Genomic DNA, 27,661 nt, shown 5'->3' on the forward strand with positions numbered 1-27,661 from the left:
CCACATCCATGATCAAGGTAACTCTCATATGGTCAAAGGTCAAGTTTCCTTTAATGCAGAAGCACACATTCTATTTGTGCTAATGACTTGTGTGTTCATGTCAAGGGGAAGATGCAGCTGAACTCTGTCCTGTGCAATTTATTAGAATTGTGAATGGTTCTAGCAGGTTACCACCTGCAATGGTGGTGACTCTGAGTTCATTGTTCATTTGTGCATTCTGTTTTTCCTAACTTGAGCTTAAATATAGGAGAAGAGAGTCTAATCTGCATTCTCACTACTCTGAAGACTAAATTCAGAGGTAACCTGATCTGCTGGTAAAATGTGATTTATTTATGTACTAGTAATTCTTTCTCCTCCACATGCTGGTATAAAAATGAAATAAAACCTAAATGTTTTTAGTAGAATTTTAATGGTTCTAAAATTAATTTTGTAAGCAAGGGGGAAAATACTATACTCTTTTTTGCAGGTTATTGTCATAAATTTTCAGAGTCATATAACCACAGTAAAGCAATGATTTTTTTTTTTTTTTTCCTCTTTGCAGTGTTAAGAAACCCAGTCTGTAAGTTATACAGATTCCCTACTTCTGACAACAAGTGGATGAGGATCAGGGAACAGATGGCTGAGACTACCCTCTCTTTCCATGTTCCTAAAGAACTAATAAATCTGCACATAAAGGAGGATATGAGAAGGTAAGGAAGAAGCAGCAGTAGTAAGTCATGCAAATGATGAGCTAAAAAATATGAAGTATGAAATGGACACTTTCTGGCTGCTAAGAATTCACAGTTGTAACTGAATAGCAGAATTGACTGCTCAGAATTTTTAGGACTCCACTGACATCATAAGTTCTGATCAATGAACTGTGCTAAAGTGTGGTCATGACTTTCAATCTGTGAAGGCCAACATTTAGTTAACAATATAAATATTCTGGTATGTTAACATTTCATAAAGAGTCAGCAAATGACAGGGGTGTGAACAATTGTCATTGTGTGTGCTTGGCTCTGTGTCTGGGTAGACTTAATGGCATAGACAAACACTGTGCAGTGGAAAATGACAAGTTTGTAGTGAATAAAGGGGCAATGAGGATAAAAATGGCATTCCTCTAGCTAATCTAAATTAGTTGGCATGAGAAAAGGATACCAAAGTAATGTTTGTTTGAAACTCTAGTTCATGATTGACCTTGTAACCAGGGAAGATATCTGAGAATCTTTACAAATTGTATGGCCTGGAGAAAAAGAATAGGGAACACAGGTCTCCCAAAATCCTTTGTACTTCAAATTTCCCATTGCAGTGATTAAAATGGCTGCCTGTCCTTGAATCCTTATAAGCTGTGCTGATAAAATATTTAAGTAGTATTTTAAGTAGTCCAGGGCTACCCAGAGACAATACCTTTTTTTCCCAATGATAATGGATGATGTGGAAGACATTGCCTCCTCCTTCATGAAAGTTGCTTCACACACAGATGGACACATCTGGTCTCATGTCTGAGTAATGCTGTGACCTAGTGTTGTATCCCAGAGCCATCCTGTGAATTTTCAGGCAATTCCTTCCTGTTGTGGTTTACAGAGGTTGTTTGTTCTGCAATATGGAGCTTTTTTTTTTTATTCACCCCAACTGTTGCTTCTGTATGATGTTTTTATGCCAATAGAACAGCATGTGGGAGACTGGAATCTTGATTTTAATAAAGTCAGTGGACTGATACATACTTATGCATGGTGATGATGGGTTATAAAAATCCTATGAATTGTTATAATACTTTATTCATTTAGTACTGTGTTTAGGCATTTATGGCCTCATCTTGTTTGAGAATACTTATGTGCAAGGGTTTTTTTTCAGTAAGCAATAAAAATAGATTATGCTGACTCTCACAGTTCATGCACTTCCCATATTTTCATTTGCCCCACGGGTAAATGCCTTTTAAATGTTAGAGGATAACTTTAACCACTTTTACTACTACTGTGTTATTCTCTCTAAAGGCATAATGCAAGTAATAGCCCTTGTTGTTATTTCATATTATAGAATTCACCTTCCTGGATAAACTCTTAGTAAAAAAAAATCACCATGGTGAGGTTTTCTCCTCACCAAAACAAAAAAAAAGACTTGAGAAAGAAACAGAAGTTGCACAAAGATTGAGATAAATGTTTCTGAATTTCTTGATTGCCAGTGTGGTTGAGCTGTTCAAGCCTAGTTGAAAGTGTGGGTGTGAAAAAAGGAGAGACAAAGTGATTGATATAGTCTGGGAGAGGATACAAGACTCACTGAAAGGAGCAACAACACTAGAATAGTAGCAGATGGTGGGAATAGGGGCATCTGTGTCATCTATCATCATATGAATGTGTGGGTTGGAGCTTCAGCTTTGTCTGGGCTTTCCTTTTCAAAATAATTGTGAAGATGTGTGTTCTTGTGGAGTCCTTACACTTGTAATCTAATAAAATGTGTGAGGAGGATGCTGCTATATTAGGTGTTGAGCTCACACAAAACATACACTGCACCATCTTCAGGCTATTCTATTCTGAAGTATTCTTCTCTGTGTCTTTTTCCCCCAGTTACTATAAAAGGATAAATATTTTTGTCTCACAAGCCTCTTCTTATCATACTCAGCCTGTTTAATTTTATTTTTATTGTGGCTTCAATATAGTCAGGTCTGAAGCAATTACCTATAAAAATATGCAAGTAAGTGTTAATCCTATTCAGCATTCATTATAAATTGTAGTTTAAATTCCCTTTTCTCACAGGTCTTAAGATTGTTTATCTCTTGATAAAACTCCAGTGTTCATTGTTAACCAAACTCTTTCAGTTACCTACATGATGCTTTGAAATGTGTAACCTCTAAGGGTATTTAACTTCAGATTTCAACATGAAATAATGTTTTCAAAGAAATGCTTGAATTAATGATTTTATCCTTCAAACCTCCCTGGAAGAAATTTTAGTAGGAGCTGTATGGTAATGTTTATTGCTCTGGTAAGGGTCATACAGTCTGCCTTGCTGTTTTTTATTACGAAATTATTTGTGTTTCCTCCTTGAGGTGTTCCAATGAGTCCTTTCTGCTGTTTTTAATATTTCTTTACACAAATCTGGTCCAGATATTTTACATGTGTCATGCAAGATTAGCCAAGTGGTTCTTTGAACCTAATGATTATAAAAAAAGTCATAGCTTATAATAATTTTTCAGAAAGTTGATTGACCTTCATCAGAAATTACTGTCCTGTCCCATCAACACTAGGCTTTTTTTTTGGTGCAAATCTATGCAGTCTGTACTTCATTTTTTTCATAACAATGACAACATTCAGACTGTCTGAAAAACACCTTTTTTTTTCTACTTCCCCTTATTACACAACCTCTATGGAGAAATGGAGCCCCAGGCTAATGACATGCCATGTGTTAGGAGTAGGCTTTGGTTCTTTGGACATTTGGATGTTGGTATTTACTGGGCTTCTTTTTGAGCAGTGACATAGCAAAAATGTTGGTAAGAGGTGACAGCATTTAAGAGAAGTGATTTTGGGTAAACTTACCATGACTTTTGAAGATATTTGAACCAACCACATTCAGAGAGACATTGGTACTATGCTTATCCACTTAAGGATTTTTACAGCATTTGTTTCTTGTAAGTACTTTGTTTTCACCACTTAAAAAGTTCCCAAAACTGTCTGTAAAATGTAGCTCAAATACAGATGAATGCAGTATTTACCTCATCATGCATCAAAAAGGATGTGAGACCTTTCTCTTCTTGCTCTCCATCAGTTGCTGCATAAAGGAATAAAAGTGTATAAACATAAGTATAGCTTGACTTTGTAAATAGTATTTAGAGATTTGTCCTCATCAGACAAGATCAGTTTTAAACCCTGTTAATTTATAAACTAAAGGATAAAATACTGCAATGAATGAACACTGCATAATTTTATCTCCTCTTGATTTCACTGTTCACAACCAATTTTGGAAGATATGGCCTCTGTGAAAGTCTCAAGGGGGAGCTTTCATCAGTGACTTAAGTACAATTTTCTGGATTTTAGTTTTATTTTGGATGTTTAAAGTTGTACTGCATTGGAACAGAGGAACATCACCTGATTTTCTTGTGACATACATTACCTGGAGTTCAGCAGTGCTGAATCTATACAATTCTATACATTCTATATTCTATTCTTGCCTTCTATATTGAGAGCATTCTGATTAATAAATTGAGAGGAAAGGGAAAGCAGAAACCTAAGAATTGTTAGAATGGTTGAGTAATTGTTCAATTAATAACGTGATTGATCCTGCTATATGTATGACTCCAAGCTGAAATAAGGAAATAAAGTTTTAAATGTAAACTGTGAAAGTAAAATGGTTTTGCTCATGGAATAGAACTGAAGAAATATTGTCTTAAGCTGATTCCACTGTGTTCTGGTGAAACAAAATTGAAAAATAACCAAACAAAAAAAAACCCTGAAATAATTCTAGGCACTACTGCTAGTTACTAAAATATCATTTAGGATAAAAGTGTAAATTTCACAGATGTAATTCTAAATATTACTGAATTCAAGACTGCAATTGTCTGATCCTCTGCTATTAAATGCAAATCATGCAATTAACCCCAAATGATCATGCTCTTTGAAGATGTTGAGGTTTTGAAAGATAAATCCAAGTATTAATATATCCAAGGAAAGGAGAGAGTTTAGCAGGGAAAGAATTTAAGGCAGGAAGGAATAGAAAGGAAATGGTCTTAAGGCAGGAAGGGAGAAATGATTTAATTTAGCTTAAATATTTAGCTTAAATATTGTCTACACTTTTGTATAATAGAAAGGGGATGATTGTGGATAGAAATTAAAAAGGAACTTAAAATTTTTAGCTCTTAAAAACAGTACAAAATTCTTATGGCTTTGCAAACCCCAATGTATTCTCATCATAGATATAGGAAAAAGGGCTTTAAAATATTTTTTAATGTTTTTTAAACCTTTTTTGGGGTATGTAGTTTGTTCATGCAGTCCTGGTAGGATGTTTTTGTCTGTTTTGTTTGCTTTGTTTATTTCTAAACAGCTGTTCAGGGCATTGCAAAAGGTAAGCACACCCTACATCAATGTTTTTAGTTGCCTGTCAGGTCAGGCTTGCCAAAATCTGAATTTCTTGAAGACAAAAAGGCCAACTGTTTGCAAGAGATTCTAAAAGAAAATGAATGGTAAAGGAAGAAAAATATGCTTGCTTTGTTTTTTTTGGTTTTTTTGGTTTTTTTTTTTTGTTTGTTTGTTTGCTTGGGGTTTTTTTGTTTGCTTCTCCAGACAGGATTAACTCCTTCTTAATCATTGTTTGCCTGCTTTGGCAACAATAGAGTGAAAAAACTATGATTATTTTATTTCTGTAGGGAATGTTATATTGCTTGTCTGGAGTTTATTGCCTATATATCACAGAAACATATCTTGTAGCAAAGAAAAATGAGAGTAATTTTATCTGCTTCAATTTAAAAAAAAAAAGGATGAAATGGTTATCCATACATTTTAAAGTGAACTTTGTTAGGAAAAATAATTCTTGTGCTCCTTTCCTTAGAAAGAATATTCTAAACTTCCTTTACTTATGAGTGATTGAGTCTTATCCCAAAGCTTGTGGTGTGTATTTACTCCAAAGCTCCTGTTTGATAAATATTCAGAATTTTTATGCTGTTATAATATTATATAAGTTTTGCAAATATAATCTGCAGAAATGTCTCATCTTGTTTTGAATCATTCTAAGCTCTTTGCTTTTGATGTTTTGCAGAAGTAGATTTCAGAAGCCAATTTTGCTTGGTGGAGGCCAAAATCACTTCATTTTTTAGGTTTTGAATTTGTCATGTTTCCTTCACTAGGAATCACATCACTGGATTTCTGAAGCTGTATGTGTAAAAATTTGCTTCTTGGTCTTCATACAGCATTTTTGGTATATGTGCTTTTATCATATATTCTCTTAGCTAACTCCTTTTAATTGCACTGATCTTTTCAACTTCATCTTTCAATTTGTCAGGATTTGTGCTGTGTCCTTAATGATGCAAGTGGCAATTTCTGCTTTTCTCAGACAGAGTAATCACACCCAAGAAAGTTCTTTGAGGGATTGCCCCCTTTTCACTCCTCTTGCTCATCTTAACATCTTGGTGATGTTGTGCATTATTTTGGTTTATTGTCACTGTCCACAGGTTTTCACTGTGCAGTCCACAATAGTGTCTGGGCTGTCAGTGGTAGATTTGCAGAAACAACCTCATTATAAACATGATTTCAATACTGGGACTTCCTCCAAATAATTTTGCAGCATACTAGTCATTCAAAGTGCTCCCTACAGAAATCAGGGGGTTGTATTTTGAATATGCCTGCTTCAGACTTCTAAGTTGTTGTATCCAAAGTGATGAGCAAATCTTTGTTACTGCTGTCATTAGAGTGCATGGCACAAAGCAGGAGCTCTTTAAGTAGAAATTACCAATATGAATCATACAGGAAATTCATTTGTACCTCTTTCAGGTGCTTTCAGTGGTTTACTGTAATCATGCACCTAAGATGCTCTTATATAAATAAAAAAGTATGGGTTGGTAAATCAAAGATAGAATATTCATCTGAGCCTTCATCTGGCTGGGTTCCCAGCCATTTCTTGATAATGGACTTCTTGGAACATAATTAGGAAAGAATGCATGTGAAAACCAGAATGTAACTAAACCAGACTTAATTATTGGCTAATTGGCCAATATTTAAGGTGGAGAATGAGGAATGGGACAGAGTGTTTAAATCCACATTCTGGTTAGATACAAAGGGGAGAAGATTTTACACCAAGGAATGCAGCTGATTAATGAAGGCAGGAGACACTGGAAGCTCAGACATGTTCTTGGGTGGAGTTTCCATTGGGCAGGGACAGAAAAGACTGTGCAGGAGGCAGTTTGAGGAGTTAACAGCAAGCCCAAGACAAACAGCTCTAGACAAAGCTTGGATTTCATTCTCTAAGATGAGCTTAAGTTGATGCAGAGGACAAAATTTGTCACAGTGATGAGAGCAATCATCTGGAAAAGACTTGGAAAGATTTGGAGTGAGGGGATAAGATGATAAACAGCTCTATTTTAACAACACAGAGTTTGCTCTAAGTTTCCTGTTCACTTGACAAGCTATTCAAAGTTCCACAGATGCGTTGAAAAGTTGGATCAGTAAGTGATTTGCCCTCTGTAGAACCAATATCCATTATAAAGATTAATTTTTTACAGCACAACTGTTGTTTGACACAATTACTGCTTAAATTACTGGTCAAGTTATTCAGTGAAATAAGTTATCATAAAAGTATTAAAATATTATTAAATTTTTTAAAATTATGAGTATTAGTATCAACTGTAAACTTCCAAGGCTGAAAAATAGTATGTTTTTTCCACTTTGTTTACTTTTGGAAAGGCCTTTTTATGTAATAATGATAAAGCTTGCTAGTATGGAGTATTGTTGATGGAGTTCAGATATAGAAAAGACAACTCTTTATTCATCCATAACTCAGAACTGTATATTGAGTCAACAACAGCAATGACAAACTGTAAATAAACCACAAGACATAAATCCTATTAAAATCCTCAGTCTTCTATAATTCCATTAGAAAAAATAATAAAGATATAAAGTGTGCAACACGGCTATTTTCTGAGGAAATGTCTGTCATATAATCCTGTTGTCTGTTTTTGTATTTTATTGTATTTTTAAATTTTAAAAAATCAGAAAATGAATTTGATATTTCTTGAGAACCTATTAAAATTAATATTGAGGGATTTGAGTTTCCCCTTCCCATTGCTATTGGTGTCAGTGGAGTTAACTCATAGTCAGCCAGTTAAATAAGTCTTTGGGATTGCTTGGATGTTTTAGTCTGAGATGAAAGGTTTCTATTCCTGCTGTTGTTTAACTTCAGCTGGAGACCAACAGCTCCAGGCATGAGCTTGGATAGAGGCAGGGGTATAGTTCTTGGATAGAATACTATACTCCTATATAGAATGAGTAGTAAAGTTTTGGAGGCCAGCCAGGTCCAAATATTGTTGCTAAAACTATTTAATCAGACACCATAAATATTAAGGGCCAAAATATTATCACTGTATATAAACAAAATTGCATGCCCTGAAAAATTTTACACACTTTTCTGAAAGGAAGCACTAAGATTTTAAGTTAAAGAGACACCTCATGTTAATCTACTAAAAACTGGCAAGGAAAATGGTCATTGAGAATGTTGGGTTTATCCTTTCCTGGCAGATTGTTGCTGCTTGTATTGATGGAGGAAAGTTAAATTGGTTCAGCTACAGGAGCAATTAAATGGCAAAAAGTAATCATGTCATTAACATAAACTCTCAACAACTTCATGTGTTGTAATCTTTGTGTCCATGTTGATATTTTCAAGGATGTGTGTGAATGAAATATTCTAATTCTGCTTCCAGTGCAATCTGTTTGGTTTTGATTGTCATCTGCACCAGGAGCAGTTATGCCTATGGAGCTTATTCTAACATTGTTCACACTAATGCAAAGCTACTAGTGATGGGGAAAACATCACTGTGCCAGTGTGTGGCTGTTCTGTTTAAGAAATAATGTTAAGATTTTTTGACTAATAGTCAGATCTGCAGCTTACATTAAGTGAACTCTGTGTTCCTGTGCTGCAGGCTCACTGGTCTTTTCCTCCATCTTTCCACCCCTTCTCCCTCATTTTTCCTTTTTCTTCCATAGTTTTTCTGTAAGCAAGAGCTGTCCTCCAGAAGCCTTTTGGAGACTTCCAAGAATTGCAGTGAAATACTCTTCTTGATGCTGTGAGGAAAATGAGAAAAACTGGTTGTGTTGCATTTTCTCCTGCACAATTCCAGATGTTTGAAGACTGACTCAAGATCTTTCATTTTCCTTAAAAGCAGGTTCCACAAAATGGCTTTAGGATAGATACAGGAGAAACTTCCTTTGCATGAAGGAAAACCAAACAGAAAGCCCAGGGTACTAAGCTTGTTTGTGTAGGAAATTCAAATGATCTCTGTTTAACTCTGTTTAGCTCTCAAGAGTGTACAGGAAAACTGATATTTTATTACAGGATTTCCTTTTGGATTTCCAGTGGCATGTTTGGTTACCATAGCACTGCTGAACACTGTAAAGTTGGACATTACATTTTAGGGGACTAGTGTTGGGGTATTGTGTGTGTGTAGGTTTTATTTTAAATGCTGAACAAATATGGTGAGGGCTGGTGTGTTGGTTGACCTGGCTTTTATAGAAACACTGCTAGAAATGTATTTATGAAGTGTGTATGAAAGTATCCAAAACAGCTATATTGAAAGTTTTGGGGGAAAAGCAAACTTTTGTGTTCTTTCCAATGGTATTTCATTCTTCTTCACAAAAAGTCGCTTGCTCGAAGAACAGCTCTCTGGAGTCTGGAAGCCTTCTTTCCTCCATAAAAGAAATAGTATTTCATCTTGAAGGTTACTGCATTTATACCAGATGAGTTTTGAACACAAAAATTACTGCATTATCTATTGACATTCTTTATTGTGTACTTGTGAAACAGAAATGAAAAGCAGACCTTACAAGCCATCTAAAAACAGATTTTGTTTCAATTAGGAAATTTTCCTGATGTTTTGTAACAAACTTTGTTTAAGGTTAATTTGGATGAATCCTATTGGATTAAGGCATTAATTAGTGCCTTCTCTTTTTGCCTTTTGGTGCAGGAATCAGGACCTTAAAGACCTGGGAGAGCTTGCTCCTCACTGGGACAACATGCGCAAAAGTGTAATTGCTCACTGTGATCAGATGTTGAGCATGTACCAGGACACTCTCACAGAGCTTGGGAAGCACACAGGTAGGAATCCCTGATTTTATAGAAGTAGCCTCCTTTCTGGGACTTTTAAGGATTTACTAGATTGGTAGCCATGAAATACTGGTATATTCAGGAATAAAACATGTAAAAGTTGTAGAGTCATAGAATGGTTTGGATTGGAAGGGACCTTGGTGATACATTATTGAAGCTCATTTTGCAGTTGTTCTTCAGGTGGATGTCTGATGAAAGTTGCATCTATATTCTGCTAGATCCTAACTTTGAAGAGACTGATCTTGCAGCAATAATAAGAAGAACTGTTTTAATTGAGGGAATTTAATTTTGTGGTTTTTAGTTCTTAAATAAAACTCGCCAAGTTACTTAAAGAGCATACTTAATTTAATGGTATGGATGCTGTTGGTAAATGCAGATTGAGGTGTTAATTCCACTGCATGGATTTCACACCTGAGCAAATTCAGTAACTGATAGCAGCTGTGTGGTCCTTATCCAGCAATTTTCTGGCACTGGGTGGCAAGGGATACTTCACAGGTCTCCCCTGAAAAAAGGAAAAACACAACTCAGCAATGCTGCATGTCTTGTGCCCCTGCACAGGAGAAGTGTACTCCTGAGAGCAGGCTCTTCTCCCTCCTATTCTTCTCTCACCTGTCCTTTTCATCTGCTGTCATCTTATGCTCCTCTTGTTCAGTATTTCCTTGTCTCAGGTCCAGTTATCATTCCTTAAGCTTTGAACTTGGTCTCAGCTGAATTCTCAGAAATAATCTGCCCCCTTTCTGTTCTCTTTCCAAATTACTTGTAGTCTCCTTCCCTGCACTATTTTTCAACATCTGTTTCAACAGATAAACACTAGCAAGTCTTGACTAAGCAAAAACAATTTAAAATATTTCCTTTACCTTTTTGTGTGTTTATTTCAAAAAAAGGTTGAATCCTGACAGAATTTAAAATTCTATCTGAATGAGAGGAATTTTAGTTTTAATGATTAATAGTTGGCAAAACGATAAGGTGTTGAAAAAGTGGCTTTGATAAATGTTGGGCTTACTGTGTTAGAAGACAAGACCACCTCTCTTTCCTAGTCTTCACCCTTTGATTTTATACAGATTTGTCTCAAATTTCTTCATTTTTTTGCTGTCAGACTTTAATTATATTCCTTTACACTCCACAAAACTACTCATAATCTCATACTTTTGAAATATGCAGTCATACTTTTTTTTTTGTTTGTTTTTCCAAGGCATCATGCCTCCTGTGAACTAATCTATAGCTTTCCTTAAGATAGTTTGTGTTGCTTTATTTGAGCTTTTTAGGAAAAATGCATAGCCTATTCAATATAATACTTTTCTTTGAAGAAAAAAAATGTTACTTGGAAAAATGCAGTGCCATCATAGCCCTGTACCCTTGTGGTTTTAGCACAGAATAAACATAATCAACATCAACTGCTACATTTTCTCCAGCAGACTGCAGACTGATTTCAGACAACAGGGAAAGGTATCTATCTCCTAGAATAAAAAAATTGGATTGTTCTGTGAATTAAAAGCTGGTTTGTTGTTTCCAGTGTGTATGCATGCTGAGACGCAGTGAACCTTTCATCTCTTAATATACAATTACACATTAAACTTAATTTAAGATGACTTCTGACACACAAGTATCATCCTCATTTTAAAAGGAGTACAAAAACATCTAGGTGCTTAAGACAATGACTCTTTAAACTTTTGTTTTTCAGGTTCTTCCTTTAAGTCAAGCTGTAGCAAAGGAGAAAAAACACTAGAATTCATCCCAATAAATCTTCATCTGCAAAGAATGCATGTGCATAGTCCTCGATTGAAAGGTAAAGAAATTCCCCAAGTATGATAAAGTATGCTTTGAAATACAGTTACACTGAAATTTAGAAATCAGGTCCAGAGTTCAAGCTGTGCAAGGAATTTCTCTGCCTCATCTTCTGATGCCACAAGTCATGGGCATTTACTGCAAATCTTGGAAAACTAAGGCGTGGTTAAGTGAATTTGTTCTAAGTTCCTTTATAAAATTAGATTGCAGAGATGTGCTCATTTTGTTCCTATGACACTTCAAGCAAATAATTAAATCAGAATATATACTCACTGAAATGTATTGGTCACATATGCATGATTAAGGATATTTTATTGTAGCAGTGCAGAACCAATACTGTTGTGATTTGTAGTGACACTGCACAATGCTCACATCCTTCTTGAGCACCCACTTAATTTTCCATTGTGATCCATAATGCTGTAAAAGCCAGACTCCATACTCCTGTTTCCAGGTGGCTTTTCTTCCAGCTCCCCACCAGCTTGCCACCAGAGATAGTGATAGAACACAGTCCAGTACTTTTCCTCCCAGAGATTGCTGGGATGAGCTCATCAGCCCAGCTGATGGGAGTTACATGGTTCCATAAAGGACAGTATTACTTCTAAACTTAAATTATCCTATTTTTTAGGAAGTTGTAAAGAGCCTAAAACTGATTCTGGTTCTAAATCAGCTTATGCAGTGCTATTCTGTCATGCCCACCTACCCCATGTAAGCATTCTCTGAGTAATAAGTGAAAATACCTCACTGATTATGCTGAAAATGCTGCAAACTTCCAACATCTGGAAAGGGCAATAGCTTCCTCTAATATAATCTGTGTTTCTTTTTAACACAGAATTCAGTTGTTGCTGCTTGCATATGATGTTAGCAGCTTCCTTTACAGATGAAAGATTATACTAATATATATATATATGACCAAATAATGTCCAAGGAAATAATTTGTTGATAAATTGAGATCTGTTAAGTTTGCTGTCACTACAAAGACAGAAATTGCATTCTGTAAAGTTTTTGCCTTATTAATACCCTCTGCATCTAAGATTGCAAAACAGTAAGTACGAACAGTGCTTAAACTCTGGTTTTTGTACTGTGTGAGGCTGATGTTCATCCACCTCTAAGTTGGAACACAGGGACTTCCAATTATCTGTTAGGTACTGGTTGGTTCAATCTTTTTGCCATTTCTTTTACTAAAAAACTGTGCCGCCAAACATTTCAACAAGATGGGGATTTATAGTGAGATAATGAGACAGCAGAGATTTTAATTTAATATTTTGAAGTTGATTAATTAACTCAAAAGCATTTTTAAGTTTGTAATGGTGGCCATAAGCTTAATATTATATCTTTTCAGGAAAACCCCTTTGTGAACAGAACAGTGTATGTCTATTTGCTAAATAAAAAGTGGGATGAAATATGTGATTTACTTAAGCACCCATGACTTTTACAGTACTGGAGCTTTGTTTTGGTTTTTTTACTTTTCCCCTTTCTTCTCCAAAACCATTTTGCTTCGGGCACATGGTTAATCCATAATCAAAAAAGGTACAGAAAAAGATAAATGTTAAAATTATTCTAGTTGTCTTCTAAATATGGATCTTTAAATTATAAAACTCTTCCTCTTTTACTTAACTAATATTCACTGTGCCTTGTATTAGATATATATAGTCTGAACAGTTTCTAGCAATTGCTAATCAATCTGGACTAGGCAGCACTTCAATATTAAGTTGGTCTTTCTCAACTCATGCTTTGCTTGGCATGTATCAAAGGGCACCTGGAATATAATCAGAAGATTGACATTGGAAGAGGGAGAATAAAAATTCGTAGAGGTGGCATTTAAACCAGCTAATGATGCACAGAGCTGTCATTAACCCTGACACTATTGGATGTCTTAGTTTTGGGAATGCATGATAGGTTTTAATCCTATCTATTGTATATAGACATTGGGGTTTTTTTTGTGTTTGACATGTATAACAACATGGTTTACTTTTCTTGAACTTTGATTTGGGTTTTTATTGGGTACTGACATGGAAGAGAAAGTGTGCTTAAACTTTCAGTAGGAATAGCTTTGAGAAAAATAGTATTTTCCTATGGGTCAATGGTATTCCTATCCTTTTGATAAACACCACATTGTGCTCTGTTCATCATACTAGAGAGCTTTAATCTATATATTGACATAGCTTTGCTTTTGTTCCTGTTTACAATATATGCTTGTTTTAAATAGATTCGGTGATCTGATTTTTGTTTTGCATCTGGCCAGTTTGAGACATTGACTGCCTCCTGTAGAGGCAGGCAGGTTGTCTCAAAATTGGGATTGAGCTGTTCTTGACAACAAGATACAGCTCCTGTGGAGCTCTGCTGCAGTTTAAGCTCTGTCTTCACTGCAGAGGGGTAACCTGCTCCTGCCTGATGGTTATGAGTTACTGGAGCACTCCTGTAGCAGTGCTCTGATGCTGACACTGCACATCTGTGTTGAGTTGATGTGGCCAAAAATGTGTATTCTATCACCATCTGTTGAAGCCCAGTGGGGTACTGATTCCTTGTTTCTGTGGCACAAATCATCTACTAATGGGCCACCTTTGGGACAGGGTCAGGCAATCATCTTTATATTTTCCACAACCCATCCTCCCTCCAAGAAAATATCTGCTGATGAGCCATTAAGTCCCACTGTATGACTGATAAAATTGCATCATCCCATTGGGAGATGGTCCAGTCAAGGAGAAAAGCCAAGTCTTTCCTACCTAGATAAAAACCTGAAATTTTAGACAACAAGATACTGTCTTTCCACTGGATTACAAAGGAAAACTGAACCTTTTCCACATCATCCCTAAACCTTCAAAAAAACCCTGCACTCTTCTCCAGGAGCACTGCTTCAATTGAACCACATCTGCCACTGCAGGAGGATGCAGCCACCATTTAATGGGACTGTGCCAACACCCTGACTGACTGATGGGTGTCTGCTTGGATTCTGACTCTGGCAGGGCTGGGATTGTTCTTTGTAATACTGTATTTCTATTTTAATTTTCCTGGTAAAGAACTGTTATTCCTAATCCCCATATCTAAGAGCCTAAGAGCCCCTTCATTTGAAAATTATAATAATAATTTGGAGGAAAGAATTTTTGCATTCTCCATTTGAAAGAGAAGCTTCTGCCTTTAATGGCAGACACCTGTCCTTCAAACCAGGACAACATCCTTCCCAAGGAGCTCCACTGGTGTGTAAGTAGAGCACATCACAAGGCATTCCTCCCAAGCCTTGCAGCACTCTCTGCTGCACTGAGCTCTGGGAAGTGGGAGTGAGATCCCCCTGTGCCCATCACCAGGAGTGGATGCTTGCTCCTCATCCTTGGCCATCCTCTCTCCCCCATGAAGGTTGTGTGAGGCTCAGCTGTGCTGGGTGTGTTTTTGTCTCAGACAGCTGCTCCTCAACCATGCTGAGAAGAGACCACAGGCTGGATAAAGGCTCCCTTCTGGATAAATCACCCCCTCTCCCAAAGTAACTATATAAACAGGGACATGTGTATTTTTAAAACAAGCAGAACCAGAGTTTAGTCTTTTAAATGTTTTCCTGTCATTTCATGAGTTATCTCTAAACATATTCAGAATCCTGATGAGTTAATCTCTTATCTTGATTTTAAGCAATAGAACTCCTTATTATCAAGTACCAATGGAGCTCTAATAGCTGAAGAATATGTATTATGGATAAGTCTGTATTAAGACCTGAAAGAATGGGCTATTTAAGAATCTTGAAACTCACCTTAGGCTAATGAAATTATGTCACTTCTCCTTTTAAGTGGATATTGAAGAGTCACCAACTCATTAGAGCTCAAATCAATTTGAGCAAATATGTTCTGAGATTCAGCTTGGGAAGTAAAGCATAGTTCATTAACTGTGAATCATTTGTACAGTGTTCTTGCTTCTAGGGATATTTATCATCAGAATGCAATAAAAGTTCTATTTTAGGAGAGGACTAGATTTTAATTTACATGGGAAACTTCCTTGATGAATAAAACAGTTTCTCAAAAACATCCTGTAATGTTCCCTTTAGAAATACATTTTAAGAATTAGGCATTCTAAACCGTATGTTTTTACCTCCAGTAAATTCAGGTACAAAACAGGTACTTAGTGTAAATGTAAATTTAAACTTTGAAGAAATAATTACTGTGGTGTGGGATGTAATTAAAGCTTCATCTCTGCATTGACAATCAATCATAAGCTCTTTTAAAATTCATGTTTCACCTCCAGTTCTGTAAGCATATATCCACACGAAAAGTTCATCCCCTATGTAATAAGGCATTAGGTATACACAGAAAGAGACAACAGTTTGTTTACTCAGCAAGAATTTTAGTAGTATGGGTTTTTTTTCCTATTCTGGTAGCTTATCAGCTGAGAAAGTAAACTTTCAGTTCATAAACATATATAAAAAGTTAATCTATGTCAGAGCAGGGTTCTCCAATTTAGCATCAAACACCATTACATCTGGAAGTACATTAGCATTAGATCTAAACACATTCAAACTAGAAATCAGGATTTTACTAGTCTGATTGACTTCTCTGGGAATGCAGTGAATTCATTGTCACTTGCAATCTTTAAATCAAAATTAGATGCCTAAACAAAGAGATGCCTTCACTCAGCCAAGAGACATAAGCTTGATGCAAGAATCATTAGCTGTAATTCTGTATCCTCTATTATTCAGTCAGGCTATTCCATCATGATGGTCTCTTTTGACTCTAAAATGCTTGAATTTGTGCATCTCAACACAACTACAAGTTAAATAATGAAAGGGGCAATAAAGTGAAATACACAATGGGCCAATTTACTTGGCAGCTTTGTAAGCTGCAGAGCTGGAATATTGTTCTACACTGCAGCACATAATTTAGATGTAGTCATAAATCAGATGAACTTTTTAAAGTGTGCAGGTGGCTGTAAGGAAAGATTGATTAGCTCTTGGGACATGGATTATCAGTTATTCCCTGGAAATGATATAGACTTGTCCTTACTTTTTGTAGAGTAGATGTCACAGTGCTGCCATGACTTGGGAATAGGAGCATTCAAATGTCTGTGTTTCTCTATTCCCATTCCAGATGCTCTGTATGATGTTATCACTGTGGGAGCCCCGGCAGCTCATTTCCAAGGATTTAAGAACGGTGGTCTACGGAAACTGCTAAGTAAATTTGAGGCCGAAAGACGAAAGTAAGTATTCTTTCTTTCTGGTAGCTTGGAAAATACTGCTAAGGTTGCATTAAAATGCTGTGAGCTCACTGAGGAGCAAAAGAGTTTATCCTGCTGAATGAATGGAAGGTTAAAATCTAGTAGGATTGGACATTGCATTCATAAAATATTTCCTTTGTTTTTCTGCTTTGCTGAAAATTGAAGCATGGTCTACTTTTAGTGTTAAGACTAGTTTTGAATAAACACAGGAAATGGAAAGGGTTGTTGTGCATTGGAGCAGGCTTCCCAGGGAAATGGTGATGTCATCATCCCTGGAACTCTTCAAGAAAAGACAGGACTTGGCACTCGGTGCTATGGTTTAGTTGATGTGGTTGTTCTGTCAAAGGTGGACTCAATGATCTTGGAGGTCATTTGCAACCTTAATGATTTAAGAGTGTGATTTTTTTTTTTTTTTTCCTTTGTATTTCAAGAAGCTTGTGGTATATCAGTGCTTGAAAACCTGATGTTCAGAATGAGGCACCTTGTTGGCAGTTTTTGTGCTAAGTGGAATGTACAGAAACTGTAGCTTAAGGTAGCAACTTGATTTCTGACAGCCCTGGGTGTATGCTAAGAGAAAAGTATTTTTAGTACTCTGGAAAAAACAAACCTCTATCTATCTTCAGAAAGCCAAAATAAGGTTAATCGAAAATAAAGATTTCAGTTTGTTGTGGAACTCAAATTCTTTGTTCACTGTTGAACATGCCCAGAAGTGTTAGTTACATTTTTTTCCTGATTTGGTTGTGTTTGTTTGTTGCTATAGCTGTTAAGATTTTCAAGCAGGCACAGCTGTCACTGGCAGCACCCATAGCTGTGATTGCTCAGTGCTTCCACTGATGGTGAGGTGAGGTGTTACAGGACTCCAAAGAATGCAGGAAGGATTTAAATTATCATGACAGTCCACAGAAAATCAATTCCATTATATTCAATGCTCAAAAAAGTTTCATGGATACACTATCTTAAATAATAAAAGGGGAATTCTATAAGTCTGCTGTTGACTTCTAGGTTGAATAGGAGTTGGCATCAATATTAAAATCAAACAAAACCCAGCAGACCTAGTTGCTTTGAAAGATGTATTACTGAGGGGGTCTTGTTTGCCCTATACTATATAAAAATTCTGTTAAATCTTCAAAAATCTTTTATTTTCCTGATCATCTCTGATGCTGAAATCTGCCAATGAAGCATGTGCATCATTGATCATGTGAGATACAAAAATGAACTTTGTGTTAATATTCTGCTGTCAGCAAACTGGTAGGGCCAGCCTTATTCCCATCATATGGAGGCCTACAAAGTACATGCTTTCTGCTGAAGAAAATGTCTGAAGACATTTCTTAAAGTATCTGCTCCTTTACTATCTGATTAATGTAGTTGAAATAGTGACTTGTGGGTTTTTTATCAAAATAATTTATTACTGGAGCTGCAAGGTATAAATCATATAATAGACATAATCCTTTAAAGTCATATGATATAAGGAGCATTGCAGTTCTCACAGTGCTCAGCTTTCAGAACCATTTCTCACTAGCTCAGTCCTGCAGGTTATCCGTGCTGGCAGACTGTGACTTCCCAAAATGGAGGATAGCTGTGAAATAACTTATTCTTTGTGATTTCTCTCCATTGGAGACAAGAGAATATCATCATCTTCTAGGGAAGAGGATATCTTCCTGGAAGGACACACATTGCAATATCTCATAGGCATCATAGACAATGCCCATGTTTCTTAGCTGATGGTAACAGGGGAGAGGAGATGATGCTAAGAGCTTTGTGCAGGTTCTATCAAGGCATTTCAGGCTGATTTCAAGAACCTGCATGTCACCTTACTTTTGCCTTTCTGCTTAGATTTTCCTGCATCCCTCAGAAACGCCTGTGTTTTGGCAGTTTTTAAGGACAGAGCACAAGAAGTTTATTCTGACAGTTTCCTTTGTATTTCTGGGTTCTCGTGGAAAAGCAAAAGTCTGTCTTCAGGATGATATAGCTAGAGTAGCTATGTTACTATCCTGTCAGACTTTTCTTAAAAAAAGAGCCTGAGTCAGGCTTGCAAACTCAAGTTAGAGCACTGAAAAGAGTCCACTGCAGTTTTCACCTAATCACTTACCAGAGCTGGGGAAATGGTCACTTGTGTGTGAATTCCCTCAGAGCAGAAAGGAGGAAGCTTCCAAAATTCATCTTTCCTGCTGTCCCTCAAAGACAGAGAAAACTCCATGTTTTGGTATTGCAACTTCAAGAACTTATGTGAGTTGAAAGACAGGGGTAAGCAAGCTCTCAATACAATCTCACTTAATGAATATTCAGGAGGGGTTCTGCTTTAAATAAATACATTAAAGGACCATTCCCAGTCTTATCATGAAGAAATTTATTTTGCTGTGGTGACAACAGTGTTATTTTGTAGGCACCTCTTTATTTTGCTTCATAAAGATGCTTTGAGGACACATAGCATCCCCAAGGGCACCTTTTACAATTTAAATTTTCTGGTTTACAACAGGGGCAGATTTTCTGAAGATTTTGTTGAAGGAACAAGTGACACCTTGAGAAATCAGTCAGACTATAGAACAAACAGAAAAAAAATGCAGGTTCAGCAACCACTTCCTCCAGGCTAACAGAGCTGAAGACCTAGAGCCAGATGTGGGAAGAGATTAGTTCTCAGGCAACCCTGGTCGCTTCCAAGTTCTAACAGAATGCCTTGCATGTCTTTGACCTTCAGTCTGACTATTAGAACAGTTTATCAAAATTTTTAGCAGTGTCAGCATATTGCAAAATATTTCTTGCTCAATCTTAGACTTGTGGAATTAACAGAGAAGAGGAACTGTTATCTGGTAGCATTTGCAGTTGCCAAACAAAAACAAGACTGAGACATATGTTTTGTGAAAGTTTATCAAACAGAAGAATCTGGAAAATGTGCATCTGAAGATAGATCTGGCATGTTTTCTACTACACAGAATATGTATCTTTGTGCAAACACAAAGGAAAAGCCCTGTATAATAATATTTTTTTTAAAGGCAGTTCATTCAATTAATCTCTCACTTATTACCATCAGGAAGATCACATTCAAATTTTTAAAAAGGCATTTTTTTAAAAAAGAGGTTTGAAATAAGAACAAGAAAGGCACTTTTTTTTGTAGGTGAAAAATACAGAACTTTGTGATATGTGATCTGAAGCCTTTTCCATTGCTTTATAACCCATTCACATACTACTCTTCATCTGTACCAAAAAGGCAGATCAAAGGCCCTTCCACCATAAACATCAATCAAGTCTATGAGGCATGGCTCTAGTACATCTGTCCCTTTAGTAGCAAGTAGTGAATTTCATAGGATGAGTAAGAAAAGTTGATAGTTTTTTGAAATTTTGTTTACAAAATTTGCATTAAAGTAACTGAAATATGATTATTAAAGTGTGGTAAATAATTGCAGAATATTAATTACTTGTGTGTGATATGCATTCATTTTAGAATAATTTTCATCATTCTGTATTGGTATGTTCTTTTTGTTTCCTATTTCTGTATAAAAGAGAAAGTCAGTCAGTTGTTCAGATGCAATCTTTTTTGGCTTGATAATATAGATTATTTCTGCTTCCAGCAAATGAAAGGGCTTGTCTTCTCATCAGTCTAGATGGCACATCAAGTGATTGTTTTCAGAGCTCAGTTGTGCAGAAACATTTAAATCAGACATTCTCGAAGTTATACCCATATAATGCCTCACTGCTTGAAATGTTCATAAATCACTTTCAAGATACACAAAGGACTTTTTTTTCTTATTTAAAATCTAATTTAATCATCTCTGTTTTCACCAAAATACATTGACTTATGATTTCAAACTTTTTAATGCCCTAACCATTGAGAAAGAGGTATCTCACAAGCTGCATTAGGTGCTATGATTCACTGTGGTTTTATTCATAATTTCTAGCAAACTGTTTGAAAAGGACCCTGTTTTAAATTCACAAAATGTTCAAACAGGAACACTACTGAAAAGGATGTTCTGTTAGACTTTTTTTCCCCCAAAAAACTATAATAATTTAATTTGGGTTTGAACAGACTAAAAGAACTATTTCTGTTTGAGGCCTAGTTTTTTAGTGAAGATATGAGGTGTACTCCTTCAGTAACATACTTGTTTGGTGACTGGAGATTTTATTAATCTTGCAATATTCTGTGTTCCTATTGCCTGAATTTTATAGCCTTGAACCCATTTCCATTCTCTGAGGAATCAGAAATTGTAGCATCTCACAGAAAGTCCCAGAGATGTTGAAATAATGAAGATCTGAGTTGGTTCTAATTGTACCCTTTATTCTCAAATGAAATACCTGTCATGCCTAACACTTTTTATTATATTCTTTACTCACTTTACCCTATTTTTTGCACATAGACATGCATGTGAGAAAGAGAGATTGGACTTCATGGAGTTAGGAATGAAGAAAAATAGAGGAACAGCAGGAAACGTTCTGTGCATACAGCCTTAGAAATTTGCCTTAAGAACTTGTGAACATTTGATCATCACAGACAGAACTAATAGCATCATTTCATTTTCCTTTTATTCAAAGTTAGGATTTCCAAGGTGGTAAAGGAATCTTAAGGAAATTAAAAAAACAAATTAATTCAAATTTCTAGTTTCTTTCAAGCCTGTTCTCATAACTTCAGCTCTGATCAGCTGGTTTAGTTTTACTTCCTGAGGCCATGAATTATCCAGAGTTTTTTATGTAGCAATTTTTTTATTACTATTATAAGTTCAGACTTTAGGCAGAATACAAAGAAGCCACTGAATCAGTATCTTCAGTAATATGCATAAAATTTAAGTTATCCAGGGTAGATGCACTTGCTGTCTGTTTTAATTGTGTTCTTGATGCTAATGTCTGTGGGTTTGGCTGTGAAAAATGGGAGGTCAAATGTTCATTGTTGGAAGATTTTAAGCCAGTCCCAGATGGTGACAATTTAACTAAGTGACACAAATTATGCAGTTAACGGTGGGAGTTGAGTAACTCAGAGGTTCATTATAAATTAGAATTTTACCATATTGTATTATTTCTTCTCGGGCAAAAACTTTGCCAATCTAGAATTTAAAATGTAGCAAATTATATATTTATTCAAATGTCTCAGTTTGAGAGAGAGGTGTCTGCTAAGGAAGGCGGGAACCTCCCTTGGAATGGAAAATATGGCTCCCTTCTCTCTGAATTATTATAACTTTGAAATCAAGGGGCTTTCAGGCACAGATATGGGAAAAGGAATAACCAGAACCCACCTGCTCCTTCTCTCTGCTGTTGGGGACTTTCCCCTTGGTGCAGTTCCAGGCACAGCCGGCAGGGGGCGCTGCTGGCTCCCGGCCAGGCAGGGCGGGGCGATGATTCCCCCGCTCCAGCAGGGGGCGCTGTGGCGCGGCCGCCTCCCCACACGGCAATGGCGGCTCTGGCGGCGGGAGGGAGAGAGGAGAGAATGATTTGTTTGGCACAACCACGGGAAAGAGCCAGTCTCAACCTCAGAGCAGCAGGTGGGAACAGCTGAGGCGAGCACACATGTGGTGACAAAGTTTAGCAAAAACCCCAAAGCCATGCCAGGAACCGTGGGGGTGGAGCGGACACGGGATATCAGGCTGAAGTGTAGCAAAAATCCCAAAGCAGTGGCAGAAAATAGCAGGGCCTGGCAGGGGATGGCTCCCCAGCAATGAATGGCTGGTCCTGAGGCTGTGCCACTGTGCAGAGGGAATGGCCTGGCCGGGAGGGAGCCGGCTCCATCTCCAAGACATCAAATTACATGTGGATGTCCATAAAGCAGCTTTAAAACTGAAATGGTTGCTGACAGTCATGCGTTCATAGTTAATGATGGTGCCAATATATAGAAGTGATCAAATGTGGTTTTATATGCTTAGTGAAAGCTTTGGAACTTAACCCAGAAGGCATTATTATAGAATTTTTCAAAAGGTACCTGACTCATAATTTGCATATCAGAGGTAGGTTTTCATTATGCTGCTGATATTCTGCACTGGACCTACCCATGTGGCCTTCACCCTAATGCAAAGCTTGGTCTAGTTTGTGCCTTAGGACACCTGTGAAAAGTTTCTCTGTAATTTCTATTGGCAACTGCCCCTTCTAACTCTTCTAACATACCAGAGGCATATACAGCAGCAAGCTTTAAAAGCAGGTGTAGATAAGGGAATGTCACTGTCTTGTAAGTAATAATGTGTTTTCATTAAGGGTAAGGCCACAGAAAACCTCAGCTAGTCATAGATTTAACAGCATGAATTCAACAGAAACTTCAAATACTCCCAAATGTGTTGTTTCTGAAAAATAATTACACATTTTCCTAGGGGATTGGAGGAAGTTGCCCTGAAATTATGAGAGAAACAAAATATTTGGAGTTGTGTCATGTTTTCTGGGGTTCTGGAAATGTTTAAATTAGCCAGATAATTAAGTCTGGTAGTACACCTCATTCTGAAGAGTCATTCTCTCTTCACTAATTCCATTACTTAAAAGCTATGATATATTTTATTGCAATGAGAACTGCCCACATCATTAGTGTCACTCTTCCCTCTTTCTTACTGTGCTGTCTGTAGCTTTTCTGCTGCAATATTCAGTGAAGCTTAGAGCTGTGGGAGATGAGTGAAAATTATCTGGGATTTAAAGACTGAGGGAAATCCCAGAAAGGAGTATGTGCACGGTGAGCTTGATGACAGCATTAGCCAGATTCAGCCTGCAAAAACTGTTTGATAGAGGGAGGGAGAAGCCTGATGGGGAGGTAGAGAAGTATCAAGACTTTTAAGACTATGTCTTCACTACAATTAATATAGACTATTAATCTTTGTCCCTGCCCTGTCTACTGAGCCTGGCAGCTTGAGTGGTTCAGTGAATGTAGTGCTAGATCTGGCTCTGGAAGTCCATCTCATTAACAATGTGACCACCTCAAAGTAGAACTGTGGCAGTTTCCTCATTACTCAGAGGGACAGATTTATTTATATTTTTTTTCTTCATTTCACCTTATTCATTAGCAGAGCATTTATATGATTCATTCTGCTGAAATACTCAGAATTATGACTTGTATTGGACATGAGTTTAGTAGCTCATGTAAGTTGGAAATGCATTGTAATTTAGATATGGTTGAGCTTTACTCACTTAGATGCCATTTATCCTGACTGCCTCTGAAAAGAGTTGTATCTAGAAATGAAAGACAGAAAAATAGGATGGGTATTGGGGAATTTGGGACTGTAACTCAGCAAAATATGTAAGCAAGAGCCTTAATTTTAAGACTGCTTGAAACTATCTTTTTTTGCCAAAATCATAGCAAATGCTGAATTGGAAGGGGCCCATCAAGATTTAATTTCTAATTTGTAGAAAACTAATGAGAAAGAACTGGAAGTCATTCAATAGGAGACATAAAGAGGAAGTGGGGGAATGAAGGGATCTGGAAAAAAGATTGAAATGAAGTGCAATGCATGCAGTTCAGAGGATTACACAAGTGTCAATATTTGGGTCTTGGTATGCAAAGTTAAAGAAATTAGTGGTGAAAGAGTTGAAGGGACTGAAGTATTTATGACGAAAAGACACAAGAGGAGAGAAGGGAGATACAAACAGAACCAGTTGGGAGTAGTATGTACACTCTTCTGGCATTGGTGATATGCCAGCAGGTGCTTGGTTTCTATTTTTCCTGTGTTAATCTGAAGCTGCAAAAGATTTTGGTTAGTTTCTCTCAAAGCCTGAAGCAGGGCTTTGTAAAAGAAAGAGCTGTGTACAAAAGGTTGTGCACGCAGCAAGAGCCAGTGGGTGTGGGCATGCTGTCTGCAATGGTGTAAGAGAATATTGCATAATTAGTAAGGGGGGAAGAGGAAAGAGGGATAGGACAAGAAGGCCTACAAAAGAATCACAGTAGTTTGAACAGATGAAAATAGGATTTTTGCATTTGTGAGGTTTTGAAGTAGTTAACTCCCACACCCCATTGCTGTCTATTCTTGCAAGTTGGACTTTTTATTGGAGATAACTCTGTCATCACTTCCTGGACATCACTGAGGCTAATCCAAACACAGTGTGGGCCACTGATCAATTAAACATTAATCACCCATTTTGAAAGACTTAGTGAGGTAGTTAACACTCTGTTGGGGAGCTCAGTTGGGAAAATAAGGAGCCTTATGCTCTTTGGTATTATTACCTTTTTCAAATATTTTCTCTCTCTAGAATTACGGTATTTAAAAGAAACACATAAAAATATAGGGGTTTGATGTTCAGTCACTCAAAGGAATTTTGTACTGTACCACTTGGAGCATGTGGTGGTGGGCAGTCTGGTGCAACTGTTCAAGGAAAGGTTTGTTTTTACTCTTAAAGAGAGGAGCATTTCAGTGGTATTTATAAAGTTCAGGCATCTGAACTTTTTTTTTTTTTTTTTTTTTTTTTTTTTTTTTTTTTTTTGTTGTTGTTTTGTTTTGTTTCAGAAGTAGTAGTAAGACTTTTAGCATGGTAAGCATTGCTATTACTGGCAGAAATGAATCTGACATTGTGACTCTCTGTTATCACAGTACTGGATACCAGTGTATTTACTATTCACCTGAAAACACAGCCAAGGCAAAAGAAGTTCTCAGCAACATCAATCATCTGCAACCTCTCATATCAAGCCATGCAGACCTGCTGCTTAGTTCTGCAAGCCAACGTTCTCCAGACAGCTTGAAGAATTCTTTAAAGATGCTTTCAGAAAAGGTAAGATTCAAATCTTCCCTGCAATGGGAAGTGGGATAACCAAGTCTAACTGCTGGGGGGAAGTGGGGTTTCTGCATAAATTGACTTTCACATCATCTGAAAATGTTAAATAAACTCAGCTAAAAAAAGAATCAAGATGTTATTAGAAAAAAATAATGTTATTTAGCATTTCTGTAGGTTTTACATATAGAAAATTAAATCTATTAATAGTGCCTTTATTTAAAACTGTAATTAATTTAATTTCATGTATCTTCTTTATCCTCCAGTGGCCACATACTGGAGTTTATCAAAATATCCAAAATTATAAATTATTTAGTAGTATGAGAAATCATTATTTTTTATTCTCTTTCTGTTATATTTCAAGCTGTTGCTTATGGGAGGTAGTTCGACCCATGTTTGAGTATAAGTTTTGGAATAACAGTATAATCAGAAATGGTGATGCAGACTGGAGGGAGAATCTTGGAGGCTGGCTCCAGGAGATCTCAAATTTTAATTCTCTTCTATTATATCCACCTGTAGCTATAGGCTCTTCCTCATCTTGGTTCCTTTAGGTCTAAATTAGGGAAGATAATATTTCCCACCTGTCTCACAGATAATGGAGATTATCTGAAGCCTGTAATACTTCCCAGCATATGTTACCCTATAAAAATATGAAGCTCTATAGCTGTGACCTGACAGGCTGTGAAGAGTTTCCCATTGCTCCATGTGCCACCTCTTTGGTAACATGATCCTGGTATGGCTTAGTAACACAATCAATCACCATTTCAATATATCTTCAGCTATTGGGAAGTGACATTGCTTGTGGTCTGTTGAGCACTGTTATCCCAGCACTTCCTTGTTCAATGGGAGAATCTCAAATCTGAATATTGAGCTTGGCCACTTGCTGTGAAGGCATTGCTGAGGAGCCATGGGGGAGTGAAACACTGCCTTCAGCTGAAGATGTGTAAATCCACAATAACTCAGAGGACACTGGTGTCACTGTGAATGTCAGGGATAATGGAAGATAGCAGAATTCAGCCTGGAAATGAAACAGAGGAATTTAGGGAGGGGGGGTGTAACAATTATAGTGTACCTGTGCATGCAGGAGGGCACTTTTAGGTGTGCATAGAACAAGTGGAGCTGCTTTGTTAGTGGTTAGTTCAAAGAAATCTGTATGCACAGGTAAAGCAAATCAGACAAAGAAGTGTTTGTTCTGAAGATCCAAAGCCTGGTTGCTAAGGAATGTGTGTTTGCTCTGGACATTTGCCTCTGGGCAGAGGAGGGGATGATTTCAGAGGGGCTGCAGGCAGCTGTGTTACTAAAGCACTGCTTGAAGCATGGCCTGCTGGAGACTCTGGCTATAGAAAAGGACCAAAAAAGAAAATTCATTCTGTTTGCAAAAGCCATAGATATTTTACATTTTTAGCTGGTGATGTAGTTGTGTATGTTCATATCAACTTTTCAGGGCCAAGATTAAATGGCTGTTAGTACATAAGCTCAGGCTCCCAGGAGGAGTCTCACCCAATGTACTTCATGGATGTCTGGCTAGCCTTCACTTCTTGCTTGGAAGAGATTAATCCAGTTGTCTGAACAAGTACAGCAGGAGTGGTTCAATACCTGCTTCCCTGTCTATTACCAAATTTACTCTTAGGAAAAGATGGATAATGGAGAATAGGGTGGATTGCTGAGGAAGCAAGTGTGGTGGGACAGCTGCTTATAAAGAAGGGAAGAGAGATGGGGAGGAAAGATCAAGAGACAACTTCAGGGAAGGGAAATACCATTTCAAAGCCCTAAACTCAGTGAACTCACACAATATTAAAATTATATCCCTCACAGTTAATTCAAAGCCTTATATTGATGTCATAAAATAATCTTCTATATAGTTTGGCACAGTCCTGGAGAACCAAGACTATCAAAGTGTTCTTGCTTATATTTAAGATGGATTAGCACATGCTCTGCTGAATATAATTGCATGATACCTACTTGTATTCCTAAGGCATATATAGTGCTTCTGCTACTCCATCTTTCCTATACTTTTTATATGTAAAAAATGAATGCTCCTATGTCTTAACTTTATAGAAATTTAGAAATTAAACAGCAGTTGGAAGAAGTCATAAAAATGATTTGCCAGGTGATAAAAGTCCACAAGTTTATTAAAAAACATATCACTTGATATATATAATAATTCTTTCTATAATTATTAGGTAGCAGTGAGTAAATCTGAGCTATCAATAATGTGAATTACATTTAAGTGTTCATGTTGGAAATGGAAAGACTG

General features: G+C 36.9%; 1 protein-coding gene across 8 annotated transcripts in view; it reads left to right on the plus strand.

The window, feature by feature from the left end:
* The window catches only part of INPP4B (inositol polyphosphate-4-phosphatase type II B), a 279,334-nt gene that overhangs the window by 186,563 nt on the left and 65,110 nt on the right, over positions 1 to 27,661 (plus strand). For all 8 annotated transcript variants that reach the window (XR_013774362.1, XM_079306680.1, XM_079306678.1 and 5 more), the window contains 5 exons: positions 542 to 689; positions 9,635 to 9,765; positions 11,456 to 11,560; positions 16,623 to 16,731; positions 25,227 to 25,404. Coding sequence is in view for 7 of the 8 variants with exons in the window: in XM_079306680.1 (XP_079162806.1) it covers positions 542 to 689; positions 9,635 to 9,765; positions 11,456 to 11,560; positions 16,623 to 16,731; positions 25,227 to 25,404 (671 nt within the window). In the remaining variant the exon portion in view is untranslated. The remainder of the gene's footprint in view (positions 1 to 541; positions 690 to 9,634; positions 9,766 to 11,455; positions 11,561 to 16,622; positions 16,732 to 25,226; positions 25,405 to 27,661) is intronic.

The sequence above is a fragment of the Erithacus rubecula genome (genome assembly GCF_903797595.1).
Source record: "Erithacus rubecula genome assembly, chromosome: 5".
Classification (NCBI taxonomy): Eukaryota; Metazoa; Chordata; class Aves; order Passeriformes; family Muscicapidae; genus Erithacus; species Erithacus rubecula.